The sequence below is a fragment of the Myotis myotis genome, unplaced genomic scaffold (genome assembly GCF_014108235.1).
Source record: "Myotis myotis isolate mMyoMyo1 unplaced genomic scaffold, mMyoMyo1.p scaffold_m19_p_13, whole genome shotgun sequence".
NCBI classification, from domain to species: Eukaryota; Metazoa; Chordata; class Mammalia; order Chiroptera; family Vespertilionidae; genus Myotis; species Myotis myotis.
The window spans coordinates 40,205,177-40,231,668 of NW_023416317.1; the positions used below are offsets into that span (position 1 = coordinate 40,205,177).

General features: G+C 41.9%; 1 protein-coding gene across 7 annotated transcripts in view; it reads right to left on the minus strand.

Annotated features, from left to right (window-relative positions):
- Nucleotides 1-859: 859 nt before the first annotated feature.
- The window catches only part of THRB (thyroid hormone receptor beta), a 288,246-nt gene continuing 262,613 nt past the window's right edge, over nucleotides 860-26,492 (minus strand). For all 7 annotated transcript variants that reach the window (XM_036332767.1, XM_036332765.1, XM_036332760.1 and 4 more), the window contains 6 exons: nucleotides 22,579-22,679; nucleotides 20,768-20,915; nucleotides 17,356-17,561; nucleotides 12,808-12,954; nucleotides 9,007-9,265; nucleotides 860-5,777 (listed from right to left, as the gene is read on the minus strand). In XM_036332767.1, coding sequence (XP_036188660.1) covers nucleotides 5,536-5,777; nucleotides 9,007-9,265; nucleotides 12,808-12,954; nucleotides 17,356-17,561; nucleotides 20,768-20,915; nucleotides 22,579-22,679 — 1,103 coding nt within the window. In that variant the 3' untranslated portion in view covers nucleotides 860-5,535. The remainder of the gene's footprint in view (nucleotides 5,778-9,006; nucleotides 9,266-12,807; nucleotides 12,955-17,355; nucleotides 17,562-20,767; nucleotides 20,916-22,578; nucleotides 22,680-26,492) is intronic.

Consider the following 26,492-nt stretch of genomic DNA (forward strand, 5'->3'; position numbering starts at 1 on the left):
GTGCTACTGGGGGGCTACCCTAAGGTAAAAGGCTATGCGAGCATGAAATCTGTATGAAGATTTTTACAGAGGAATTTCTACAGAGGAAAATCTGCACAGAAAGATAAAAAGAGGCACCTCCCGACAATACTGAGGGAGCACCCAGATCCAGCCATGCCTGAAGCTACCTTACCGCTGCACATTCTAGATCAGTGGTTCTCAACCTTGGCTGCACATTAGAATCACCTGGGAATCTTTTTAAAATCCTGATTTCTGGGCCTCATCCTCTGGAAAGTCTGTTTCTTTGTTACTAATGTTGTGGCCCCACCCCATAACAAAGAAACAGACTTTCCGGAGGATGAGGCCCAGAAATCAGGATTTTAAAAAGATTCCCAGGTGATTCTAATGTGCAGCCACAGTGGAGGACCACTGCTCTAGATATTGCAGTTAATAATTCCCTTTAGGCTTAAGCTAGTTTGACTTACCTCTCTGTTAGTCATTACAGAAACAGTCCTAACATGTGTTCAGGGCAATGGGTTTGAGATATATGTTGACAGGTGATATTAATATAATTCCATTAATAATATTCTGGACATTTTGAGATAATATGAATATAGTCTTTGAGCTACAAAAAGTTAAGTCTTCCCTCCTCCTCATTCCATCTCTGTGGCCCTTCCCCATGAGACTTCTACTTCTCTCTTCCCTCCCCCACCCCCAATACCCTCCTCCCAAGGAAATTTGCTTATTCAAGTAGATGTTTATGAAACAAATGTTGTTCCATCCCTGTTTCCCTCCCTTTGGAAGCAGTGGAGATGAGAAGAGTAGGCAATACTGGGCCTAGTTAGAACATAATATTTAAAGAAAGAGACAGGAAAATACATCCATTATAAGCTTTTTTTTTTCTTTTTTAGAATTGAAGCTTATGACTTTATCTATGCCCACTATATTCATAATTACAATTTAATATCTGCATACAAAAGCTATGTAAAAATCCATTTTTCCCAAATATACAAATTTTCTTTTTGGATAGTTTAAAACATTTTGATCACAGATTTCAACAGAGTTTTAGGCTGAAAAAAATATTACCAATCTAGCAATATCACTTAACACTGTTTGCAACACATAGATCTTCCGATGACAGTCAATCTCTTCCTATTCTGTAGCATTTTTCTGATTCTCAGGGCATGAAAACATGATGGGTGTGTGTGTGGGGGGGAGAAGCGTTTTCTCTGAAAAAAGCATAGAGATCCAATTTGGCTCTATAATTGAATGAAAATGTGTGTTAATTGGGAAAACCCAAAGAAAAATGGGGCAATGCCAGCTTATTCATGCCCTGATATCTTCTGTCTCAACGGTACATGTGTAATTAAAAAGTCTTCCTTTGTCTTACATTGTGCTCCGTAATTTACTTGAGTATTATCTGAATCCTGAGGAGGACAGATTTCTGTTTGATTGTCTTGTGCATAAGGTGGGTCAGTTTGAACTGTGCAACAGAAAGCCACAAACAGCGTTTACCTGCACGATATTGCTTTTGAAGGCGGCATTCATTAATGTGGACACACACTGGAAATGCACACTTTTTGCATTTGCAAACATTTATACAGCACAGTAAAAATTCTGTGATAAGGCCAAACCTTTTTCCCCCCTAGTCCTTTTTTTTTTTGCGCATCTTTTTAATGTATTTTTTTTTTTTTAAGATTAAAGTAAAACGTTTCAATTGTAAAAAATACACACCGGGCAAATCCTTACCTGGATAATAAATATCTACATCACAGTACAATAAAATTTCTTCTCTATAAAATTTAAATATGGATTATAGTCTATCACTATCAAAAGAAACACTATGCTACTATTTCCATATTATTAAAATAACAGGAAAAATTACGAGCTTATTTGAGAACCTGATGCCATAGCCTTTGGAAAGGGCAGAGATTCAAATGTCCATGAGCACTCTTCCTTTTGAAGAGGAACTGCGGCTTGGTGACTCACTTAAATTCAGTTGATGAAAAAGGTTTAGCCTTACAAATGCTGGCTACATTTCAAAAACCATCAGACTGATTTCATAATTTATGACTCATGCAGCAAAAGGTCAATATGACACGGACAGGTTAGAGTTCCACAGAATAAGAATATATCACCGACGAAGATGACATGCCAGGAGGGCGCTCAGCAGTTCTGTGGAGGCTGAGTCTGGGGTGGGGGTGGGGGTTTAGTGTTGAGGAGGGGCCAAGGCCTGCACACCTGTTCAGGGAAGGGCCGCAAGAATGGCGTTGCTGGAGCAGAGCCAAGCCTGGTGGTCCACCCCGATGACAGCGCTGCAGACCGAAGAGGTGTCACTGGGTCCCAGGTGAGGGACACGGCGCTGGGCTGAGGCATCAACACGGCAAAGCGCGTCATTGAAGACAGAGGCTCATCTGACTAGAAAAAGCTCTGAGGTGGCACATGGTGTGTTGAGCAGAATCATAAAGAGGAAAAGATCTTAACTTTTCTCACTATTTCTGGAAATACTGCACAGCTAAGTTGAAGAGCAAAGTACACTTGAAGGTAACACACACACACACATACACACACACACATATACATATACACACACACATACCCACACACCTCACTCATCCCCCAAAGTTAAGTGATTTATAAATAAGAATCCCAGTTGTACGGTGGCCTCCCCTACTGGGCTGTCTCCCCACTGTGAGGGGTTTTGATCAGGTTCACACTTGATTCGACAGTCTGGACTGTATAAAAAAGTGTTTTAAAAAAAATCCAGAGCAAATCCCTCCTAATTGAGTTTTATGAGATGGGAGTCTTGAGATGCATGAAGTTCCTCAATCAGTTACAGAAGAAACGAGCTACTTTGACCAGTAGGGTCATGATCCTTGGAGTTCTCATAGCCTTTCCTTTCTACCTGAAGTGCCTTAAGGCTTGTCACCCTTAGCATAAACAAGAGTACTAGATCAGTGGTTTGCCTGTTTAAGGCAATCATTTAAGAGGCTGAGGATCAAACATAAATGTACTTGGGGCTGTCTGGATTACCGTAGATATACTGTGTCATTGGCCAATGTCTAATCATGGTTAATCCACAAAGCATTCCAATTTCGCTTGAGATCAGGCTCTGTACTTATATTTGAATCTGGGTGTGTCTAATATGTGGGGGAATCTCTGTCCAACAGATTGAGGAGAACTTCCCTGGAAGGCTTGATGCCCACAGAGTCTGTGAACCTTCCCCTACCCCACCTGCTTGCCTCCCTCTCAGTGCCTTCTCAGGGAAATCTGCCCCACGCCACAAAGCTCAGTTAACCCTGGAGCTAGAAGGTGACTAAGGGGTTATGTTTCAGAGTCAACAGAGGGAGCTGAGATGTTAATAAAGCAAAAACTTAAGGAGTCTGGCTAGAGGCTGTCCAGAGAGAACTAAACCTTACTTTCTGTAGATAAAGTCAAAGTAGGTAGTCTGCCCAAGACCTTCACGTTTACACTTTCATTCTCTTCACCTAGAATGAAAGTGTAAACATGGTTAGCAAGTTCCACAGATGTTCTGGTTTCCTTCCTCTAGAAGCCAGTGAAATTGCTCTAGTGCATTAAACATACACATTTCCTCTCAGATTATTTCCAGTCACTCTTGGGATATTCAATGCTGTTCCTCTTGTGTTTCCAGGGCCGTCCTGCCTTTCTCTACATAGTTGACAAGTAGTGTGTCAAATTCTTATTTTGAATCAAGACCAAATATTTCTGTATCTGTTAGGAGGGCCATAATTTTTGTCTAATTAAGGTAGAAATTTGAATATGAAGGAAACTATCAAAAGACCCAGATTTTTCTCCCCTGAAATTAGTAGAGTATTAAGGATTCGAAGGAATTTAGAGTTTATGACTTATTCATCAGGACCCAAGGTGAGAAAACCAAGACCCAAATCTAACAAGGTCACAAATCTGTCAGTTGACAGAGCACAAATTAGAACTCTGACACCCTGACTTCTGGGCCAGTTAAAAAAAAAAAAAAAAAAAAAAGATCTGACTTGGTTTTCACAGTGACTTTCATTCCTTTGTTTTTAGGTAAATCTCACTGATATGGCTTATTGTCCCCAGGATTTCTAGGATAAGGCAGTACAAGGCAGGCTAAAAAATAGTGTTTGTCTACTATGCCAGTGAAGAATGAGATACATTCAATTGCATGGGTACATTCTTTGCCCACCTTCTGACGCTGAAGTGATGAGGCAATGTCACCATTTGTTTTCTGGGTACAAGCTACTCCAATGTTAGTTATCAGGGAGGTGAGATAGGTGGGGAAGGTGAGTGAGGGTTCCTGTACATGATCTGTGGGCATTTTCTGTTGAATATCCCTTAGGACAATTCTTTAACAGGGACAGAGAGCGTCAGTGGCTAGACCAGTGTTTGTTTAGAGATAGTCAAGCCACAGAGTCAGAGGGAAAAGGCTAGGAGACATTTTTGTGAGTAGAGCAAAGAGCTTGAGGATTCAAGACTAGAAGGAGCATCCTCAAATCATCAGTCCATGAAGAGTGCTCTCAGATCACTGTGCTTCCTTCAACTTGGAATGTAACTGCACTAGTCTCTCCTCAAAATTCCTCCACAAGACTCCATTTTCAGCTCATTATCTCTCCTTGATTAGAATATGTAATCCATAGGGAAATCTGTTGTCAGCACAGCAAAGATGCAATCAGGATTAATAACTTTAGGAGTTTGAGAAAGAATGGATTAGATGTCATTGAAAAATGACAACTGTAAAGAGGCCTAATTTCTATGGAAACGTTCTCTGAGCCTTAACTGTAAAGAAGCCTTCCTACTATGAGGTAATAATATGTGAATTTTTGGAAACTCTTGAGTCACTGACAAACATTTCTGATTTCTTTGAGCTGGCTGAAGAAAATGATTTTCCATGTTGGTCTCAATCAGTCAAGTACCTGCATGGCTTTGAGTCATGCCTTGAATAACTTGAATTAAATCATAAGATTATAAAAATTCCAGTGAAAGAACAGCTGATTTTGGGGAACAAATATTTCTATACATTCCAAGTTAGGCTTCCAGGAGAGAATGAAGAGTGCTGAAGCCAGCATGCTTTAGAATAAACAAAACTTGTCCAGACCTTTCCTTAGAAAGCTGGAAGCCACATCTAACCAAAGATGGTCTGCGTCCTGCTAACTTGAGTCCTGTAAAAATCCGAATTGGATCAAGACGAACACATGATCTTGGCTTTAAGGCTTCTTTAGTCTTCTGCTGTGCCATTTTGCTTGCTTGAGTCTCTGACCAGGGACAGATGGGAGCTGGTGGTGGCTTGGTGCTGGTGAATTAATGATGGTCCCCACCCCACCTCCCTAGCTGTAAAAACATCAAAGCATTCACATCAAAGGACTGGAGAACAAAATGCAATAGTTGCAAGTACCCGCATTCAAGGGGCAATTTCATCCATGTCTACGCCAAGGACTAGCTCCCTTTACAATCCCTCCCAACACAAAGAAACAAAGGAACAAACAAAAAAGATCTAGGCAATGGAATGAAATGACACCCAGTAGTGCTGTAGGAATTATGAGAAGGAAGTCAGCCAGTCTAATCCTCAAACACTTCCAAGAACAACGGGGGAAAGAGTTCCGTGGGGCATTCCACCTTCATGTGCAGGAAGCGGCTGGCATGGCAGGCTCCAATCATCCGCAGGTCTGTCACCTTCATCAGGAGTTTTGGCCAAAAGTGTGTCACGTGGTGTTTTCGGTAATTGATATAGTGTTCAAAGGCCAGCAGGAAACTATCTTGGTATTTTTCTATTCTCTCAACGCAGGCGAGCCCTGGGCGATCTGAGGGGGCGCAAGAAGATGGATGTTAATTCAGAGGGTGGGAAGGAGAGGGACTGCCTTGCCTGATTCAAGCCCTTTAATGTGAAAGTGGGCAGATCTGAGGACCTTCCAACTCCTAGAAGTGAGCACGGGTGCCACATGAACTCTGGGGCATGGGCACTGAAATACCAGAACGTGGCATAATTGCCATGAAGGGGACCAATGCTTTGTTCTGCTAATTACCTCTGGTTTAGACAGTCCGCTCCATGGGTGTGAAGGGCAATACCTTCCTCACAGGGTCTAGAAGGAGAACCCCACCTAGAGAGCTGACAGATGAAGCATACCAACGGAACAGTTTTGAGTTTCCAGTGGCTCCCTGGGAGAAAGAGGGGGATGAGCATGGACATGCACAGAACAGAAGGAAGTTGGGAACAGGGGGCCTGGATGCCAAAGGAGGAGTGTTGGACAATGAGAAAATCCCATGACGACAAGGAAGCACAACATCCAATTTAAGTTGTTTGTCAGGCTGTGGTGAACCACTCCTTCCCTTCCCTTATACGTTAGTAAAAGTTCCACCTGTAGCTGCCTTGTGTTGGGGGTGCTGTAGGGGGTTAAAACAAAAAGAAAAGGGATGTGAGCTATCCAGAGTTGGAACGAGAGGAGACCAAGAGCATGTAAGGACCGGGCACTCTCCCCACTGCTGTGGGAGGGGACTCAAGGCAGTTTCCCGAGAATGATAAAGCGCTGTCACAAGGGGGCTGGGTGACTGTGGAATGTCCAGGCTGCAAATACTTGAATTACAAAAGTAATTTATAAACCTGGATGAATTCCTCAGACAGCTCCAGAAAGCCTATCCCCACTGCCCAGGTCTCCTCAGCTTGCTTTTTGTAGCTCCAATCATAAAAATTCACACTCCAATTGTCCAGTGATCGAAGAATCTGTATTAGTAAAAATCTATGTAAAGTTCTGCTTAATCCGAAAGGAAAGAACAGGGCTAATGGCTCAACTCACCTTTCTGGGTCTAAAAATACATGGGCGTTTGGAATCCCTTATTTAGCTCAAATTGCAATTTGTGCATTCCTATTTTGTTTCCCCCCTTCATATTTGATGTTGCTACTCTGTAGATCTACTCACTCCCTCTCTCTCCTGGTTCCCTGACTTCTCTTTTCCTTTGAATGTGCCAGAAGAATTCTCCACCGGATCCTTTAATTTTTGATCCAAATAGAAACTCAACACAATATTGCTCTGATGTATTCCTTTAAAGGGATAACCTGGGTTTTGTGGGATCAAACTCTGTCTCTTGATGAGACGTAAAGATAAGGTGGTCCTATAAATGACGGAGAAAAAGATGAAAGGACATTTGGATGATGCTCAAGTTGTACTAAACCTGTTTATGAAAAGAGAAACATTTTTAAAGGTCAAGGACTATTTTTAACAATCTGAGACAAAATTTCTCAAGGATATGTCTTTCAGGTCATCTCTGTTTTAGCTCTCTGGTTAGTGGTGTAGGACCAAGGAACTTGGTAGCTCGTAGTAGCTCTTAGAAAGGTCTTTGAAGAAAAGGCCCAAGGTTTTGTGTAAGTGAAATGCCAAACAAAGCAATGGGGCTTAGAAGACAACTCTGAGGAGGAACTGGAGCTTCAGAGCACTGATGTGTAGCTGTCAATGGCCAAAGGTAAAGTGTTTTGTAACATTTTCCTAGGCCTGGCAGCATTAATGAAACATGCCCAGGCCATTCAGGTGGGGAAGACTTTACAGTCATTATGTCACATGGCTGTCAGGCAGGCAGAAATGGGAAGAATCATTCAGTTCGGTGTTTGATAGAGTTTGGAATTACACTCACAATTTTTGCCATTCCACATACTCCCTTTATCTACCTTGCTTAGATTATTTACTCAATCTGTTAAATTGACTCACTAAAGAGGAAACTTCATATTATTCATTAAACAAAAATCCATTTGCTGGAGGTAGAAGAGGGTATAGGGGGGATTAATGGAGACTTGACTTGGGGTGGTGAACACACAATATATAGATGATACACATCTAAAATCTATATAATTTTATTAACCAATTAGAGGCCCAGTGCACTCACTGGGGCGGGGGGCAGGGGGGAGGGGTCCCTCAGTCCTGCCTGTGCCCCCTTGCTGGCAGTCAGACAACCCTCTCTCAGTCCGGGGCTCTCACAGTCTGGGACCCCTAGCTCCTTACCGCTGCGGCAAAGGTGGGAGAGGCTCCGGCCACCCCTGTTGCACTCGCCAACGTGAGCCCAGCGTCTGGTCAAGCAGCGCTCCCCCTGTGGGAGTGCACTGACCACCAGGGAGCAGCTCCTGCGTTGAGCATCTGCCCCCTGGTGGTCAGTGCGCATTATAGCGACTGTCCATTCCGCCATTCGTTCCGCTCTTTGGTCGATTTGCATATTAGGGTTTTATTATATAGGATGTCACCCTAATAAATATAATTAAAAATCCATTTGCCACAATAGATGATAACCACAGAAATAAATGCATGGCAAAAACCTTACATTTTAGCTAAAGATTGTTGCTCAAAACTGTTCCTGAGATCTGCTCTCTCTTTCTTAAAAAGGGAGGTTAGCCTGGCCAGAGTGGCTCAGTTGGTTGAGCACCATCCTATGTACTGAAAGGTTGCTGGTTCGATTCCCTGTCTGGGCACATGCCTGAATTGTGGGTTCTATCCCCAGTTAGGGAGCATACAGAAGGCAACTAGTCAATCTCTCTCACATTGATGCCAGTCAGTCTGTCTGTCTTCCTTCTTTTTCTCTTTCTCCCCTTCCTCTCTCTAGCATGTCCTCAGGTGAGGATTTTTTTTAAAAGGGAGGTTAACTAATATTAGGTGTTAAAGACAGACCAGCATCAAACCGAATCTCTCTTTCTGCCACATTTAGGAGCTATAAGAAAGAAATAACTTCCTCACTATGATTCCGTATTAGTCAAAACTGTCCTTGTATCACAGAAATCTCAGTAAAAAGATTACCCTGACCCCCCTCTCCAGGAATATAATTCCACTTATATAGTTCAATTTATTTTTAAAGGATACTGAAGCCCAGAGAAGCTGGGGTTCCCTCAAGATCACATAGGGAGTTCTTAGAAAAGCTATGTTTTATTTTTACTGAAAGACTAGGGCTCCAGTGAGCTATAATTCTGAAGCTAAAGAGGAATTAAAAACTCATCAGATGATTTGAATTAGCACCCAAACTCTCCTGACACCCAGTAATGAGCCTGGGCACACTCACCTGAAGACATCAGCAGGACCGCCTGAAGGAGAGCTACTTCAGTGTCATCCAGGTTGAAAGAAGACAGCGACATGCCCAGGTCAAAGATGGCATCCGACACCACCCCAAGACCCCCATTTTTCAGCTGGCCCCGTGTCACTGCCATCTCCCCGTTCAGGGTTAAAGTCTCACTTTCTGGGTCATAGCGCACAGCAGCGCGAAGGGACATGATCTCCATGCAGCAGCCTTTGAGGAGGATTATCTGGTCTTCACATGGCAGCTGAAAAGAACCAGCCCACATCAGCAAAGAACAAGTGGACAAACGTTAGTCAAGAGCAACATGTGGTATCATAACGGTTTCCTGTGATAGACACTTGTCCTAAACTCTTTGAGCATGTGGACTTTGTGGCTTTTCCCTTCCTACTTGGCTCCAGACTTTCCAAACACAACCATATATTTGTACTCCAAGTTGGTCATTATCTTCACTGCCTTTAATCTCAGGAGTTTGCATTTCTTTGGCATAAGATACAGACCTCCAACTGGTATTAAGCAGTTGAGTGAAACTGCTTCTATCTCCTTACTCTGGAGTTTGTATTATAACCCAACTAACTGCTTGAGAGCTGTGTTTATGTTAAATTTGCCAACACTTTTGACTTATAGCTCCAGTAATCAACAGATGACTCTATGCCAGTGGTTCTCAACCTTCCTAATGCCGCGATCCTTTAATACAGTTCCTCATGTTGTGGTGACCCCCAATTTCATTGTTACAAATTGAACATAATTAAAGCAGAGTGATTAATCACAAAAACAATATGTAATTACAAATGTGTTTTCCGATGGTCTTAGGCGACCCCTGTGAAAGGGGTCGTGACCCACAGGTTGAGAACCGCTGCTCTATGCTTAGCTGGCAACTGTGCTTGTCTTTGTTTTCTGAAGCAAGTTTGTTCCTTGAGTCTCTTCAAAAGCACTGAATCAGACAGTCCCTTACAGATGCCTATTACCCACAAGGCCCAAGGTCACCCATTGAGTGAGGTGAGGCCAGCATTCAGACTTCTGGCTCCTAGGATTATATTCTCAGTGCTTATGGCACCAGAATTCCTCCACACGCTATATCTCTCTGTCAATATGGCGATCTCTTTTTTAGCTAATTTGGTTGCTTTAGTGAATCAGGATTTGTGACAGTGTAATAACATTAATAACAAACTTTACAAAAGAATTTTGCTAAGAAAGATGATTAAAAAAATCAGTTGTATTTTTTGAATAGGGAGAACGTTTAATTAAATGCCCTTATCAAAATAGATTGAAAGACTATTAATTACTGTGAATTTTTGTTTGTTTTTGATGAATTGGACAGCATACCAAGATTTATGTGCACCACCTTATTGAATTTTCACAGCAGTGCAGTGAGGTATATATTTTGCTTCCAATTTTATCTATAGATGTGGAAATCCAGGCACTGAGAGGTTGAGGAAGGGGTGGTCACATGAAAGTTTTGTGAGCGAGGCCACGATTTGAAGCTCTATCTGTCGGAGTCCAATGCCAACAGAAGAGAACACACTCTTTCAAGTACTCTGGATGGGACTGGGTTTCCATAAACAAGGGAAATGTAAATTACACATAATCTCTATCTCTTCATTAAGCAAGTACAAATTCTTTTTGGGAAATACTCTTGGCAATACCCAAAGTTCAATTTATTATATAAAACTAAAGGTAATACTACTAACTTACATTTGAAACACTGGGTATTTCATATTTTTTTTACTAACTCAACCTAGTTACTTTACCATATAATTTCAAATTGCTTAGCTTTTACTGCAGAATGAAAGTATATATATATATATTATGTGTGTGTAAATATATATACATATATAATAAAAATATTATATATATTATACACACACTATATATATGTGTGTGTATATATGTGTGTGTGTATATATATATATATATATATATATATTTAGTGTGTGTGTGTACACACACATTTATTTGAAATAGACTAAAATAGGCTCCAAAATGTCAGCAGTTTATCTCTTATTGGTATTACCATGCACCTTTACCTTTATCATGCTGTATAAATCTCCAATGAATATGTATTATTTTTGTAATATTCTCTAAAACTTTATAAGTGTTAATTAAAAAAAAAAAAAGATGGTCAGAGGCATGAACGCTCCACACCAAATATGGGTATAAGTCAGATTCCTTCTCCAGGACTCACCGGCCCCCACCTCAGTGCAGCTGGGGTAAGAGGGAGGCACACTCTCAGCTGGGTCTAGGGGTCAGAAACCTGCATCCTTCTCAGCTGGGAGGCTCAGAAATAGGCAATGAGAAATGTCTCCATCATGTCTGAGGTCTGGGCTCCCATTATTACAAACTCAAGAACACAAATGGGCTGGAAGCCAAGGTGGGGCAGAGTCAGTCCCTGTGAGGAAATTCAGCTTCTTGCTGGGTGAAACTAGATTCATGTATCACTCAGTGGCTTGGGTGAGAGACTCACAGCACTACGTGGCTCTCTCTATCTGGTATTTTTCTGGGTCCCCTTGGAGATGTGAAGATCAATAAATTGGCACCTGATGGGGTTTTTCAAAGGAAAAATTTTCCAGAAAACATAACCCCACTTGATTCAAAAAAGAAGGTAGAGGCAAGATGGTAATGTAATGAATAAAATAATAATAGTATTAACAGCTATAATTATGGAATACTTATGACCAGACACTATCCAAGCACTAACTATCCCATGTCAACCTCTCAACACCTCTAAGAGGTAGATCCTATTATGATTCTCATTAAAGATGGGATGACCAGCCCTAGCTGGTTTGGCTCAGTGGATAGAGTGTCGGCCTGTGGACTGAAGGGTCTCAGGTTCGATTCCGGTAAAGGGCACATGCCCGAGTTTGTGGGCTTGATCCCCAGTAGGGGGCAAGTAGGAGGCAGCCGATCAATGATTCTCTCTCATCATTGATGTTACCATCTCTCTCTCCCTCTCCCTTCCTCTCTGAAATCAATTAAAATATATATATATATATGTATATATATATATATGTAAAAATGAGATGACCAAGGTTTGAAGACATTTAATAACTCATCAAGAATTCTTGCCCATACAGTTGACTGCAGATCCCATGCTCTCAGCTACCACAGAGCAGAACTGCTCACGTTAGGGATGAGTGTCCCACAGGGCAAGTCTACGACCTCTGGTAGGTGAGCTCCTCAAGGTGCCCTGAAGATGGGCCACGAAAGGGTGAGCTTATAAGGAAAAGAGGGAGGACTTAAGGAGATCTTAAAATCTTTGCTCTGTAAGGGTCATCCTCTATTCTTGAGGATTAAAAGGCAACCACACAGCCATGTTGCTGGGATACATAGTTAAAAGAATATAGATTAAGACTCAAACTATGGCCCCCACATATAGATAAGTTAATCACTTTGACCTCAAAGTTCCCCATCTTTGAAATGGGGTTAATTAAAACCACCCTGCAGATCTGTTACAAGGATTGTATTTAATGTGGGCAAACTTGAGCATGATAACTAGGACGTTGTAGGTACTGAATAAATGCAAGTATTGCTATCATATTTTCCTATGCCTGGAGTTGGGTGGATGAATAGGATCTTCATCAACCTCACATGGAGAAGCTAATGAATGATGACTGAGTAGAGAGGGTGGGAAAGTATAAATGAAAGGGTGCACTTTCATTTTGGACTGACATTACTTTCATAGGACTATCCCTACTAGTTAATATTAAATTATAAATAATACTCAGTATTCCTGGAAATAGATGGAACTACAATGAAAAAAATGCAGAAGAAAAACAATCATTTCCTCACCTCACAAAACATAGGCAACTTTTTGGCAAAATCCACCACTCTGGTAATTGCTGGTGTGATGATTTTTGTAAAATGGCTGAAGGCTTCCAAGTCAACCTTTCCACCTTCTGGGGCATTTACTATTGGTGCTTGTCCAATATCTTCTGGCTAAGGAGGAGAGACAAGAAAGAGTTAAATGATGAAGTTGAAAGACCTTTATCCTACTTCTGATGTGGAAGAAAAATGTCTTCTGGACAGCCAATCTGTACACCCAGTCTATTGTTAAGTATAGAGTTGTCCATGTATATCTCTGAGCAAAGATATATGTCTTGGCCATTGCTGTAATAGGCCTCAGTGATATTGTTCACAGGATTGGGGTGTGTGTGTGTGTGTGTGTGTGTGTGAGAGAGAGAGAGAGAGAGAGAGAGAGAGAGAGAGAGAGAGAGAGAGAGAGAGAGAGAGACAGAGAGAGAGACAGAGAGAGAGACAGAGAGAGACAGACAAGAGGAATTTGGGCTCTATTTCTGAAAGCACAAAGGGTATATATTCCCACCAGGTGACATAGGGCATTTTCAGAGTGCTGCACATTCTGATGAGTGTCTCTGTGTGCGAGGTGGGCTCAATGTGGGCAGTGAGGAAGCGGGGCGGGGGGAGGCGGGAATTCGGTAGCCCCAGTAGACAGCACCCTGTGGATTCACTCTTGTTTTCCACCCAGCTGGGGTTCAGCATCCTGTTTGCTTACAGACTCCAGTTGGAGGAGGTCACAGCAGGGTGAGAGGAACTATCTAGGCTGCCTATAGGAACTGAGTCATGCAAACTTGGCACAGCCTCAGCCAGAGGGGGGATTTTACTAGTATTAAATGTCCCAAGGGCACTTCTCTGCTATTCACTTGCCTAAGAACAATCCATGGTCTTGCTGCTCAAAGGGTGGTATAGCAGCGTGGGTGTCACTGGAGGACTTCTTAGAAATACAGAATCTTAGCTCTCTCCTCAGACTCAATTGTGCAGAATCAGCATTGTAGCAAGCCCCCAGGTGGTTGTGCTCCCGATGCCCTCGGGAGCTGTCTAGCTCCCTAGTCTAGCGTTCGGTGACTGCCATGGTGTGGCCTCCATGTATCCCCTGTTGTCACCAGTGCTTCCTGCTTGGGTGATAGAAGCCTTCCTGAGTTGATTGCACTTGTCTTATGATCTGCCCACACAGACCACACATGGCCAAGTCATTCATCCTGTCTGAACCTTTTGCTCATGTTCCTTTTTCAAGGCTACCCCATTTAAGAATGTGAGAAATCAGACAGTAACTCTGCCAGGGGGAAAGCAGGCAGGCTGGCCCTGGTTCTGATGGTCACATTTTATACTTGGGTGAAAAAATCCATTCAAAGCCATCCCTTTGCACGGGAACTAAGGGATCAGAATAATAACACATGCCAACACACAATAATAACACAATGCCAATAGACAATAATGTTGTTGGTATGTGTGTGTGTGGGGGGGGATGGTTCACTCCAAACCGAACTGCCCCTGGGAGGTGTAAAAGTGAGTTACCCTTGGTTGGGAGACACTGCTTTCCCTTGTCTGGCACCAGAGACTTCTTGTTCCTGTCCCAGCCCACATGGACTCTTCACCATCACTGTCATCACTTGCAAATTGTTGGTGATTAAATTGAGCATTTAAGTGGATGGAGAAAACTAGAAAATTATATGATGGAAGTGTTTTTGGAAACAGTTGTACAGTGTGGCTTTAGAATTAGGAAAATCTGCATGGCTTTTGCAAAAGTGTCTATTTGCCAATGACTCTTATTTCTCAGCACAAATGTGGATTTGAACCCTGGGTGAAACCACCAGTCTCTCTATTTCTGACTTGAGTCCTGGTCTTAGGATAAAAAATGATGAAGAAACTCTTTTCGGGGAGTAAGTTACTTACCCATTCCAGATAAATGAATACTTCTAGCTTTGACGACAATATCTTTTAATCCCTTTTGATACATTACTATTATTAGCATAATAGGCCTCCTCAAATTCTATTTCAGAGCAAGATGAGCCATTATCACATGAAAATAAATGAAATAATATGCAGTGTTGCAAGCAAAAAAGGGGTCTCACTACATAGGAGACACAAATCCTAATGTGTAGAAGCCTATTCAGGATCTGAATGCCATTTAGCAAAGCTGACTTTAATGAAGGATTCCTAATGTCTTTGCAGGAGTAATTCACCAACCAAAAGAGTGAAAATATCATCCTGAGCATAAGTACTCAATTGAGGTCATCCTTCTGCAAGGAATATTTATAAATATTTATTTGTAACCTGGCTGAGACACGGCTTAACTGTACTGTCTCTGAGGATGGGCTGGTGGAACTGTATGTTCTGTTTAATAAATATTTATTGAGTTCTGTTCTGGTTATCCACCGCTGTGTAACAAACTACCCCAAGACTTAGTGGCTTAAAAACAACACATTTTTACTCTCAGAGTTCTGGGGGCTGATGGTCTCAGTTGTGTAGTTGGTTCTCACTTGGGGTCCCTCATACAGTTGTCATCATATGGCACCAGAAGCTGGTGTCATCTGAAGGTTTCTTTACTCACATTTCTGGTGCCTGGCTTGAGAACCTCTTCACATGGCTAGCTTGGGTTTCCTCACAGCATGGCAGTTCTCAGGGTAGGAGAGCTTTTATTTACATGGCATTTAGCTTCTCCCAGAGAGACAAGGTAGCTTCCCCCTCCAAGATAATCAAATGGAAACTACAAGGCTTCTTATGACTCAGCCTGAGTGGTTACTCTTTCCAAATCCACTGTTTAAAGGAATCATAGACCAGATTCAAGGGGAGAGAAAAATAGACTCTACCTCTCCATGGGAGAATGGGCTGTGTATACAAGGAAGAAAGAATCTAATGGCAGCCAACTTGGAGAAGAGCTACCACAAATTTCAACAATACATGTGCCAGACCCTGGGTACAATGCTGAATGGAACATGGTCGCTCCCCCGAGTTGCAGGAGTGATCCCAGGCACAGAAGGGGATTGGCTGATAGAAATAAAGTTCATTGTAGAGATAGATGGTACAGTGCAAGCATTCTGATCTTTTCCAGCACCCCTCTAAGAAAAAAAATGGCCTGAAGAAGTGGTTATTTATATTTGGATCAAGAGGGGGCAATTCTTGAACAGATCAAGCAGCTACAAATAATATACATTTCATGTCAGCTCTTAGAATCATGTTTGCTAACACTGTTGGTAAAAGTCGTCAACAAAGTGAATTATGGGTAAGAGTCCCCTCTCCCCAAATTTCCTACACACACACACACACACACACACACACACACCAATCACATAATAATGGTGATGTTGAAGTAGGAGGACAGTTATATCATTATACCTTCTTGTTCGAGTGGAAAGGTACTCTCATGTACCCTTGAGTTAAAAATAAACCCATAGAACAATGATGGTGAACCTATGACACGCGTGTCAGAGGTGACACGTGAACTCATTTTTCTGGTTGATTTTTCTTTGTTAAATGGCATTTGAATATATAAAATAAATATCAAAAATATAAATCTTTGTTTTACTATGGTTGCAAATATCAAAAGATTTCTATATGTGACACGGCACCAGAGTTAAGTTAGGGTTTTTCAAAATGCTGACACGCCAAGCTCAAAAGGTTCGTCATCACTGCCATAGAATGTCTGATGCGGGGCTCAGTGAGATACTCCTGAAGGGTTCGTGTCATAAACCAAGAGCAGGGTCAGTCTCTGTGATGGTCAAACACCAGCTGGTGGTGGGATGGGTAGTCCATCTGGTGAGGTGGGTGGAGGGCCTGGACTTGGAAGCAGAAGACCTGAGTTGGCCTTGGGCCTGGCTCAGCCACTTTCTAGTAACATGATATTGGGTAAGCCACTTAAGGCCTTGGCTTGGTTTGCATATCTGTAAAATGGGATAGTAATTCCAGCCTCAAAGCACTGCGAAGTTCAAAGGAGAAACGAGTGGCAAGGACTTTCACAATGGTTACTTTTATAAAAACATTAAACAACGATACTCTAAGGGTCTTGAAAGTCCTGTTTTCTCTACATGCCCCCTCTTCGCCCCCATCCCGACTTTGTCTTCCTGGCCTTGAGAGAATTTAAGCTAAACATTTTGACTTCTATTGACATAAAAATGCATTTGAGATAAGGAATACTTTGTTCTAGGGGTTATTCTGAAGGGAATATTTTGGAGTGAGCTTAGTGGATTAAGTATGTATGTAAATGGGCATCTGAGGGAAGAAATGAGCCTAAAAGGGAAAGCTGGCAAGTAATGAATTTTACTAATTAATCCACAGCTAGTAGCAAAAGCAAGCAGATAATGGGGCCGTAGGAACTGCTCTGGAATCTAGGGACCCATAAACAGTAGCGCTAGGAGGGACCCTTGCTCTCAGAGAGACCTGGATTCCATTCCTGGCTCTGCAATCACCTGACTTCTCAGTGCTGCAGAGTCCTTCTCAGTAAGACGGGCTGGTCACCTCAGCCCCCAGGGCTGTGAGGACTAAGTGAGATGAGGCAGAAAGTGCTGACTCGCAGCTGCTATTCAGCTGTGCTAGGAGCCTCACCAGGAATTTCCGCTTCTGCTTCCAGTGGCTGCCTTGGGCATTGGTGGCCACGTGGGCTTCGGTGACGGTTTTGATGAGCTCCCACTCCTCGTCGGTGGGCTCCGGCTTGTGCCCGATGGATTTCTGCAGCTCCTCCCGCCGTCTCTTCTCCCGGTTCTCCTCAATCAGCTTCCGCTTTGCCAGCCGCTTGCTGTCATCCAGTACCACTGGGAGAAGGAGAGAGGGAGACAAACACAGATACTCCTAGACACGTGGCAGACTGCACGTCCCAGCACCGCTCAGCGGGGCCCACAGGGTGGGTCACACTGGGGCATTTTCTCCCTGGGCAGCATACTGCCATTGACTAGCCATTGTCCAGTATGAGCCCAGGTGCCAAACTACCAGTGTCTAGCCAGCTTTTCCAAACAAAGCTGGTTGGACAGTGGGCATCCCAATCCCACAGAAGCTGGCCCTAAATAAGAAAGAAGCAAGGAGAGGACAAACCTATCCTACCCACAGGTTCCCAGATGAGTCTGTCTAGCCAATTATCTGAATTCATTCTTTCAGTTTCTTTTTTTTTTTTTTAAATATATTTTATTGATTTTTTACAGAGAGGAAGGGAGAGAGATAGAGAGTTAGAAACATCGATGGGAGAGAAACATCGATCAGCCGCCTCCTGCACATCTCCCACTGGGGATGTGCTCGCAGCCCAGGTACATGCCCTTGACCGGAATCGAACCTGGGACCCCTCAGTCCGCAGGCCGACGCTCTATCCACTGAGCCAAACTGGTTTCGGCTCTTTCAGTTTCTATAACTCCCTTCCTCCCTCCAAATGGCTCTTACTAAGAGAATTTAGGAGGTTAAAGAAAGTTCTGTAGCAATAAATGGGACACTGATGATCCCTTCCTTCAGCTCCTCATTAGCTCCCTTCCTATATAATAAAAAGCTAATATGCAAATTGTCCCCTTAGGAGTTTGACCATTTGCTATGGTGTCTGCTGAATGAAGGACGGCCTGGGCTGGCAGCTGGAAGGCCCTGATCAGCCCTGATCGCTGGCCAGGCCTAGGGAGCCTACCTGTACATGAATTTCGTGCACCGGGCCTCTAGTAAGGAATAATTAGAATGTGGCCAGGCTGTTCTTGGGTTTCACAGGTACTCACTTTGTATTACTCTCTACCTGGTCAACCCTTATTGGTGGCAAAGGAGCCCAGGCTTTGCCATCTAGAAAGATCTGGGTTTGAATCCTGAGACAACCACATTCTAGCTGTGTGACCTCTGGCAAATTAGGCTCACTAAGCTTACATTTCTTCCTATAAAATGGGATCAATAATACCCACTTCACAGGGTAGTCAATGTGATAATGTATTAAAAGTGCTCAGTAAATGCAGCCATGATTTTTATCATTTATGCAGAAGGGAAACAAAAAATCTGTACTTCTGTGGTTAATTTCCAAAACAAACCCATTTTGCCAGACTCTTAGTAACTATCTGTGGAATGGAAAGGCTGAGGCTTACCACTATAGAGTCATGGTCTTTTGGGACTAGAAGGAACCCTAGATATCATCTAGTCCAACTCTCTCCTTCCACAGAGGAGGAAGTTGATCCAGAGAGATCACCACTGGCCTAAAGTCACACAGCAAGTTCATGGCAGAGCCCAGACAAGACCCAGGACACATGACTCCAGTCCTACATCATTGTCCTCGGGCCATTTCCTGATGAAGGTGTGGCCTGCTAGGAAAAGAAAAAAGCAAACACAGCAGGAAGAAGAAAACCAAAGGTGCTCAGCGAGTCTGCAAACAGAATAATCACCTGGATTTGATTAGATCACCAACGTCAAGTGAGGATTGACAAGTGTGGGGAATATGAATGAGCCCTGTTCAGTTATTGTAGTTCACTCATTAAAGGGAGAAGAGGGAGGGGGCTTTACTCATAACCCCATTTACCAAATGCATACACTGTGCCAGAGATGGTTGCATCAGACGTGCATTATCTAATTTGATCCTGCAAACAACCTGCGAAGTAGGTGATCATTTCACAGAAGGGAAACCAGAGATAAGTCTGATGGCCACACAGCTAGTAAGTAGCAGATCTGGGACTCCAAGAGTTTTTCTGATTCTAAAGCCTGAGCTCCTATAATAATAATAATACTTCACAAGCAAATAAGGTGCACTCAGAATGGAGTCCCACCCAGACTAGGTTAACACTGAGTTTTCTTAAACCTCATAAACATTCGTATCTTTAAGTTCTCAATAGAACAATGAAATGGATACTTAATAATAACAGTTCATTTTAGTGACACATCTAAGTATTTGGTTCTTTCTAGGTCAGTCATTTTCAGGTACCCATATTGTTGGCAATGGCTAAAAGCCTTTAAAAGATAAAGACAATATGCTCAGCTGGGAGGTGGGATTAACCCTGGATTTTCAGCCTAACACCCTAACACAACCCTCCTCCTTTTAAAAGCTCCCCATTCTGTCTTCTTTAATGGACAAACCAGAACATTCCACAGATATTTTTGTTCTAACTGAGAGAACCCTGTTAGTCACATAAACATAAGCCATGATGATTTCCTCTTTCATGGGGAAAAAAAATCCTTGATGCATTCCTTTTTTCTTTCTTTCCTATTTTTTTCTTCCTTCTTCTTCTTCTTTTATTTTTTATTTTATTTTTTTACTAAAGATTGGAATCCTTCATTGATGTGCAAAAAGTTTATGCCAGGAGAGGTCATTAACCCTGATGCCTGGCAAAAGAGGCCACCCATTCAGAATGACACAGTCCTTATTTTATTATTAGATTAACTAAAGCTGCTGGTGTAAATCCCCTCCTCAGTGTGGGGAGAAGGGACCCAAATGGCGGCGGCTAATCTCACCACCATATGCTGTGGCACTTTGAAAACTGGGTAGGAAGACTTCAGCTCGGAATGTTTTTAAGGCCAAAAATATAACCACCAACCAACAGCAGGGCTACTCCTGCAATAGCACGCAGCTTCGCATTCTTCAGAAATTTCTGATCACGATGTTTTCTGCCAGTGCCCTGTCTCCGAAAATGGCCACAAAATAAATTCCTGTCTCTGCTTTTGAAAAAGAGTAGGAGTCATCCATGTGGTTCTCCCCACATGAATGTTGTGTGTAAAATTAGACCTTCCCAAGGTGAATGGACAAGACTCTCATTTATAATCTCCGTTGCAGACAGAGTATTTCGAACAGTCTTGCAACTATGAAAGGGATAATTTAATCGCTTTCCCTCACCCATCAGCTGTAGACATGCAGAGTTAGAAGCGGGAAACCACCCAGCAATGACTGCGGAAATGCTAGGTGTCTCCCCTCTGTCCACATGAGTTCCTGCTCGCTTTTCTACCTGGCTGATCTCCTTGAACCAAACCTTTCCCCAATCAACACCCCTTGAATATAAAACAAAGGAAGAAGATTACTTACAATCTGTTGCCATGCCAACATAGATGCATTTTTTAAAGCGACATTCCTGGCACTGGTTTCGTGTAACTTTGTCTATGACACATTTTCCTTCATATTTACAGGAATAGGATGGATGGAGATTTTTCTGAATGGTTCTTCTAAAGAAACCCTACATGAAAAAGAAAGACCCAAGACAACAGTTTCATATTTTCTAGAAATACATGACTCCAGAATCTCATGTCCACAGAGCTGTGATGGATTGTTTTGGGCCTGTAGCTCTACTTATTCAAATATAAGACAGTTGGATCAAAGTGAATGTAAAGAATTCTAAATCTGAGCTGAAGAAGATGTCACAGGACTATAGAGTTAATATCTTTTTTTTTTTTTGGCATTTATTCAAGGAAAAGAGGCTAATGGGAAAGTCTAGTGTTTGCTTTTATCTTTCTAAACATTGAGTAATAATATAAATAAATGATATTATTTCATTTCATAGAGAGCCATAATTATGCTGCTAAATTAAGCTATGAAGAGATTTGCTGTACTTTTTAATGGAGAATAAAAGAGCTGGAGACTTACTTGCAGTACTTTGGTGTCATAATTTAATCATTTAGTAATTAAACGAATATAACTGCCTTTAGAGATTTAGTTTAGTTCTTGTTTTTGATTCTTGAGATAGCCATGATCAGTTCAGATCATCCTTGAAACAACAGTACGTGGGGAGTAGAAAATTTCAGGCTCTCTATCACATTTTCCCCTCAGCTCATTGCATTAGGGTCTTTCCTTTCATCATACTCTTTTTCTTTTTTTTAAAAAAATATATTTTTTTCTAATTGATTTCAGAGAGGGAGAGAAAGAGATAGAAACATCAATGATGAGAGAGAATCATTGATCAGCTGCCTCCTGCATGCCCCCTACTGGGGACTGAGCCCGCAACCTGGGTATGTGCCCTAACCAGGAACTGAACCGATACCTCCTGGTTCATAGTTTGATGCTCAACCACTGAGCCACACTCTTTTTCTCTAGTATCTGCAGACATCCACCCTAAGTTCAATGTGTTTCTTCCTTTCTTAAGGCATGGGAGAATGCCACTGTGAAATTTTCTGAGGATGCCATTTAGTTCCAGGCTTAGGTGGCTTATGTAACACTCTCAAGGGTGTGTTCTACCAGAACCTTTCTGGACATGATACTTAGCAAATATACTTAAGTATTGTAGGAATTGATAATGGCAGAGAGCACTTATTGTGAGCAGCTCATTGCAAAGTGCTGTACACATATCTTCTGTCTCTTCTACAACTTATGAAGTAGGGACTCAGTATCTCCATTGTGGGGTTTGGAAAATGAAGCCTCAGACAGGTTAAAGCACTTGTCCAAAGTCACATGGGAACCACATGCTGGATCTTGGCCTGGAACCCAGGAATTAGACTCCAAATCAGCAGCAAACAGCCTGTGGCAGAGTGAATCCTGTCTCCTTAAAACACTGGTGATAAAACAGGAGGAGAAATGATAACTTCTTGGGATGACAACATGTCGTAGCTATGCATTTGAAAACTCAAAGGGAGAACTTCGTTTATTTCTTTTTATTTCATTATCTCCCTTTCTAAAAAACCAGACAGACATCACACTCTCCCAAACATTCATTTAATTATTTTTGATTTGGAAAAAAAAAAATTAGTTCTTGAACATGCCAAAAAAATAGAGAACTACCAGACACCTTGAAGATCACAGGCCAGGAATGTTGGAAATTGGGTCTAATTTGAAATGAAACTTAAGGTTGCATTCTGGTGGGAGGGGCCTGGAGCTGGGCTGGACTCCTGAGGACCCCGGGCAATTACCTTGCAGCCTTCACAGGTGATGCAGCGGTAGTGATAGCCCGTGGCCTTGTCCCCGCACACCACACATAGCTCGTCCTTGTCTAAGTAACTGGGGATGTACCCTGTGAAGGAGGAAAAAAGAAGGATGTGAGAAAATAATATTGTGTTAAAGTCAAAGACATACTACAGCCAGGAGGAGGATAAGGAGAAGACAGGAGGTAACATGGATGAGAGAGGAGGCAAGACAATTTATTTTATACATTTTAATATAATTTTTGCTTTAGGATCTATTTCTCCTGATCATTGAGATATAAATATAAAAGGTAAATAAAATGTCTAACGAGAAAACATTTACAAGTCTTTCCCTGACAATATACTTCCCCAGTATCTTAACCTTAACCTTATCTGGCATCTTATCTCACACTTACAGAGCTTATGAGGCCCAGGGTTTCAGAATGCCTTAGAAATAGGTGTGCTCACACTTGCTGTGCAAGTGGGAACAGCCCCAAAGATTGTGGAGCCAGGATCCGAGACACCGAGTGCTCTGGATTCTGGTCAACACACTCTTTTTGTTTATTTTAGATCTTGTCTTAGAGGGCTTGATTCACTTTGAAATCAAGGCACCATGCAAATAAATTCAGAACACTTTATAGCTGGAAAGTCCTGGGAGATCCTCAAGTTCTTTTGAGGTGAACAGGCCTTCAGAAGTTTGGGTTTCCTTAGGGCAGCGGTTCTCAACCTGTGGGTTGCGACCCCTTTGGGGGTTGAATGACCCTTTCACAGGGGTCGCCTAAGACCATTGGAAAACACATATATAATTACATATTGTTTTTGTGATTAATCACTATGCTTAACTATGTTCAATTTGTAGCAATAAAATGGGGGTCACCACAACATGAGGAACTGTACTAAAGGGTCGCGGCATTAGGAAGGTTGAGAACCCTGCCTTAGGGTCACCCTAGAAATTAACAGTAGATTCAAGCTCACTCAAGACCTAGTGATCTGGGGAGATGCATGCTCACGAATCAGCTAGATTTGATGCTTTTTTTTTTGGACTCTGATCACTAGGTTTAATACAGTGAGACATGACTAAGGAGAGCTTAAGGGCAATACTGTTTCCCCACATGAAAATCACTATGTCCAGGCCAATCTGATTAAGATACCATCACCAGAAGTGAAAATTTGAAGTTTGAATTTTACACAACTTGTTCAACTTTCTACTTTGGGCTATAGAGACCACTGTTCATGCCAATCAAAAGAGTCTTTCCTTGCTGGTTATCATTCCCCTTTGCATAACTGTAAACGCCCCCCCCCCCCCCCCCCCCCGCCCAACCCCAAGGGTGTATACCACTATCTCTTAGGTAATGGATGGTATGGTCACTCAAATTTAGTAAGAAATACTAACAAAATCAACAGGAAAACTCATTAGGCATTGATTCATTCCAAACATAGTTTTGGGGCATCCATCCATACAAAGAAATGATAGGTAAATTTATGTTTTGCTAATTTATGTTTTTCAATTTTTCTAAAACAAAGTGTCTTATTTGTGTAGTTTTTATTTAAAAAACCTGGACTTGGTAAGGAACTAATACACAAATACAACCATTGTTTTTGATTCATAAAGACTGACCACTAAAATCCATTGGAAAATGCTAGTTAAGTCCAGAACATCTCTGACCATCACGCCCCGCCCCAATCCTACAGTTTGATAACTAACTAGTTCTCTGGACACACGGCCTATACTTTGACACCCCTAAGGAAGCTAAGTCATTAGTATGTTTAGTTATTCTTCCAATTTAAATTGAACCTCCTCAGTTCATCCACAGCACAGATCCTTCTGAGTTAAGCTTTTCCCCACTGGTACTTTCTTTCCCACGCCATTTCTTTATATATTTCAAAAATCTTGAATGGTTCATTCTTTAGTCTTTCCCAACATACTAATTCTGATTCCTTTTACATTTGATTCTTAGTATTAGACACCAAATTTTGCATCATGTTAACCTTTAACCCGCTGGTAAACAATATATCTATCCATCCATCCATCCATCCATCCATCTGTCCATTTATTTAACAAACATGTATGGGTCTCTTGTGTAAGTCACTGGGTACAAACTTGAAACAGCATTAACTTAAAAGGTATTCTTTCTTTGTGTCCACAAATTCCAGCTGAGGTGCCCCGGAGGCCCCCACTTCACAAAATCTTTCCTCAGAACAGCCACTGCCTTTCTGTTCTCAGTACTGCCCTAGTGGAATCTTTGAGCAGCTTTGCTTTACACCTTGCCTCCTGGCTGGCTGGGTCCTTGCTGCTGGGGGACAGTAGACACATTTACATTTATTCTTGCATTATGTCTTTTTACAAGTAAAGAAATATTTCACAGAACTTTTATCTTTGTCAAGAGTGGGAAGACAAACATAATTCAAGAAAAATGAAAGAGAATATATTTCTTTCTGGAAGTGACAAATCCTATATAATAAAAGCCTAATATGCAAATCGACTGAATGGCGGAATGACTTGTTGCTATGATGCACACTGACCACCAGGGGGCAGATGCTCATCGCAGGAGCTGCTTCCAGCCTGTAGGCCCCAGGCCAGCCAAGGGGGGTGCCAGTGGGGCCCCTAGATCACCCTGCCAGTCACGTTCTCAATTTTTTTCCTGAACAAAAAGCATTAAGCTCTCATAGATAATTTTTACACAAACACTTACTTGGTGTTTACCATGTGCCAGATATGTCCTAAATGCTTTACAAATATGACCTCATTTAATCCTCACATCATCCTTATAAGGTAGCTCTATTATTAGCCACATTTAGTAGATGAGAAACTGTAGCATAGAGAAATTAAGAGATTTGCCTGAGATAACATAGTAAGTGGTGGAGCTAGGATTCAAACCTGGATAGTAGGCTCCAGAGTCCATGCTCTTAACCACTATGCCTCCCATGTAATCTTCACAGCACTTACTGTAGACATAACTTGATAGTTCTCTGTGCTATCAGTTAGTGTGTGATAACTTAATTAAAGGCTGTTCCTCACTCAACCATGATCTCCACAGGAGCAGGGGTTCTGTCTAGTTTTTGTTGTCACTGTATAGCCAGCATGTACTCATTTTGTGACCAATAAATATTTGTTGAATAAATAAATCAGTCTTTATTGATGAAAAAGAAAAAGACTTCCTGAAATGAAAATGTATTAACTTTTAGGGCGAGGGTTGGTCATAATACAGTTTCATGGACCTTCCTTCTTCCTATCCCTGTAGACTCAAATTCTTAGCAGCTGACACAACCTTTCAATCCATAATTAGAGCTAAACCACTTGATGCAAACCAGCAGGAAAGGGAATAGATGGATATAATGAGTTTTAGTCAAAATCTTAATCACAAGGGTACACACACTGGCAGTCTACAGTGTTTAGCTTGCAGGGTGTCTAAAAATCTCAGCCAATTTTTAAAACCAGGAGCTTTCACATAAAACCCAGCTTTCTGCTTCTTGTGAAAAATGGGTAGATCTGGCACTCCTGAGCCCACATTTTCATAGGGCAGCAACAACTCTCTCTCCTAAGAGAGAGGCATACTTGCTAGTTACCCACGGTCAGCACCAGTCCCTATTGTGCCCCAACTCTGAGGCGAAATGTCAGTTGCCACTTACGTTTATTCCTGCATTATGTCTTTTTTACAAGTAAAAGAATACTTCACAGAACTTTTATCCTTGTCAAAAGTGGGAAGACACACGTAATTCAAGAAAAATGAAAGAGAATATATTTCTTTCTGGAAGTGAAAAATATTCTTATAAAATAAGCAATATGTGTGCGGGTTGAAAAGTTTAAATTAAGCAGTCCTTATCAAACAACCGAGCCTCTCTCACTAATACCAGCTCTCTGGTGCTTGCAGGCGTTAGAGTTTTAGAACTCTGGTGCCAATGCGATCATTTTCTGTTTCAAG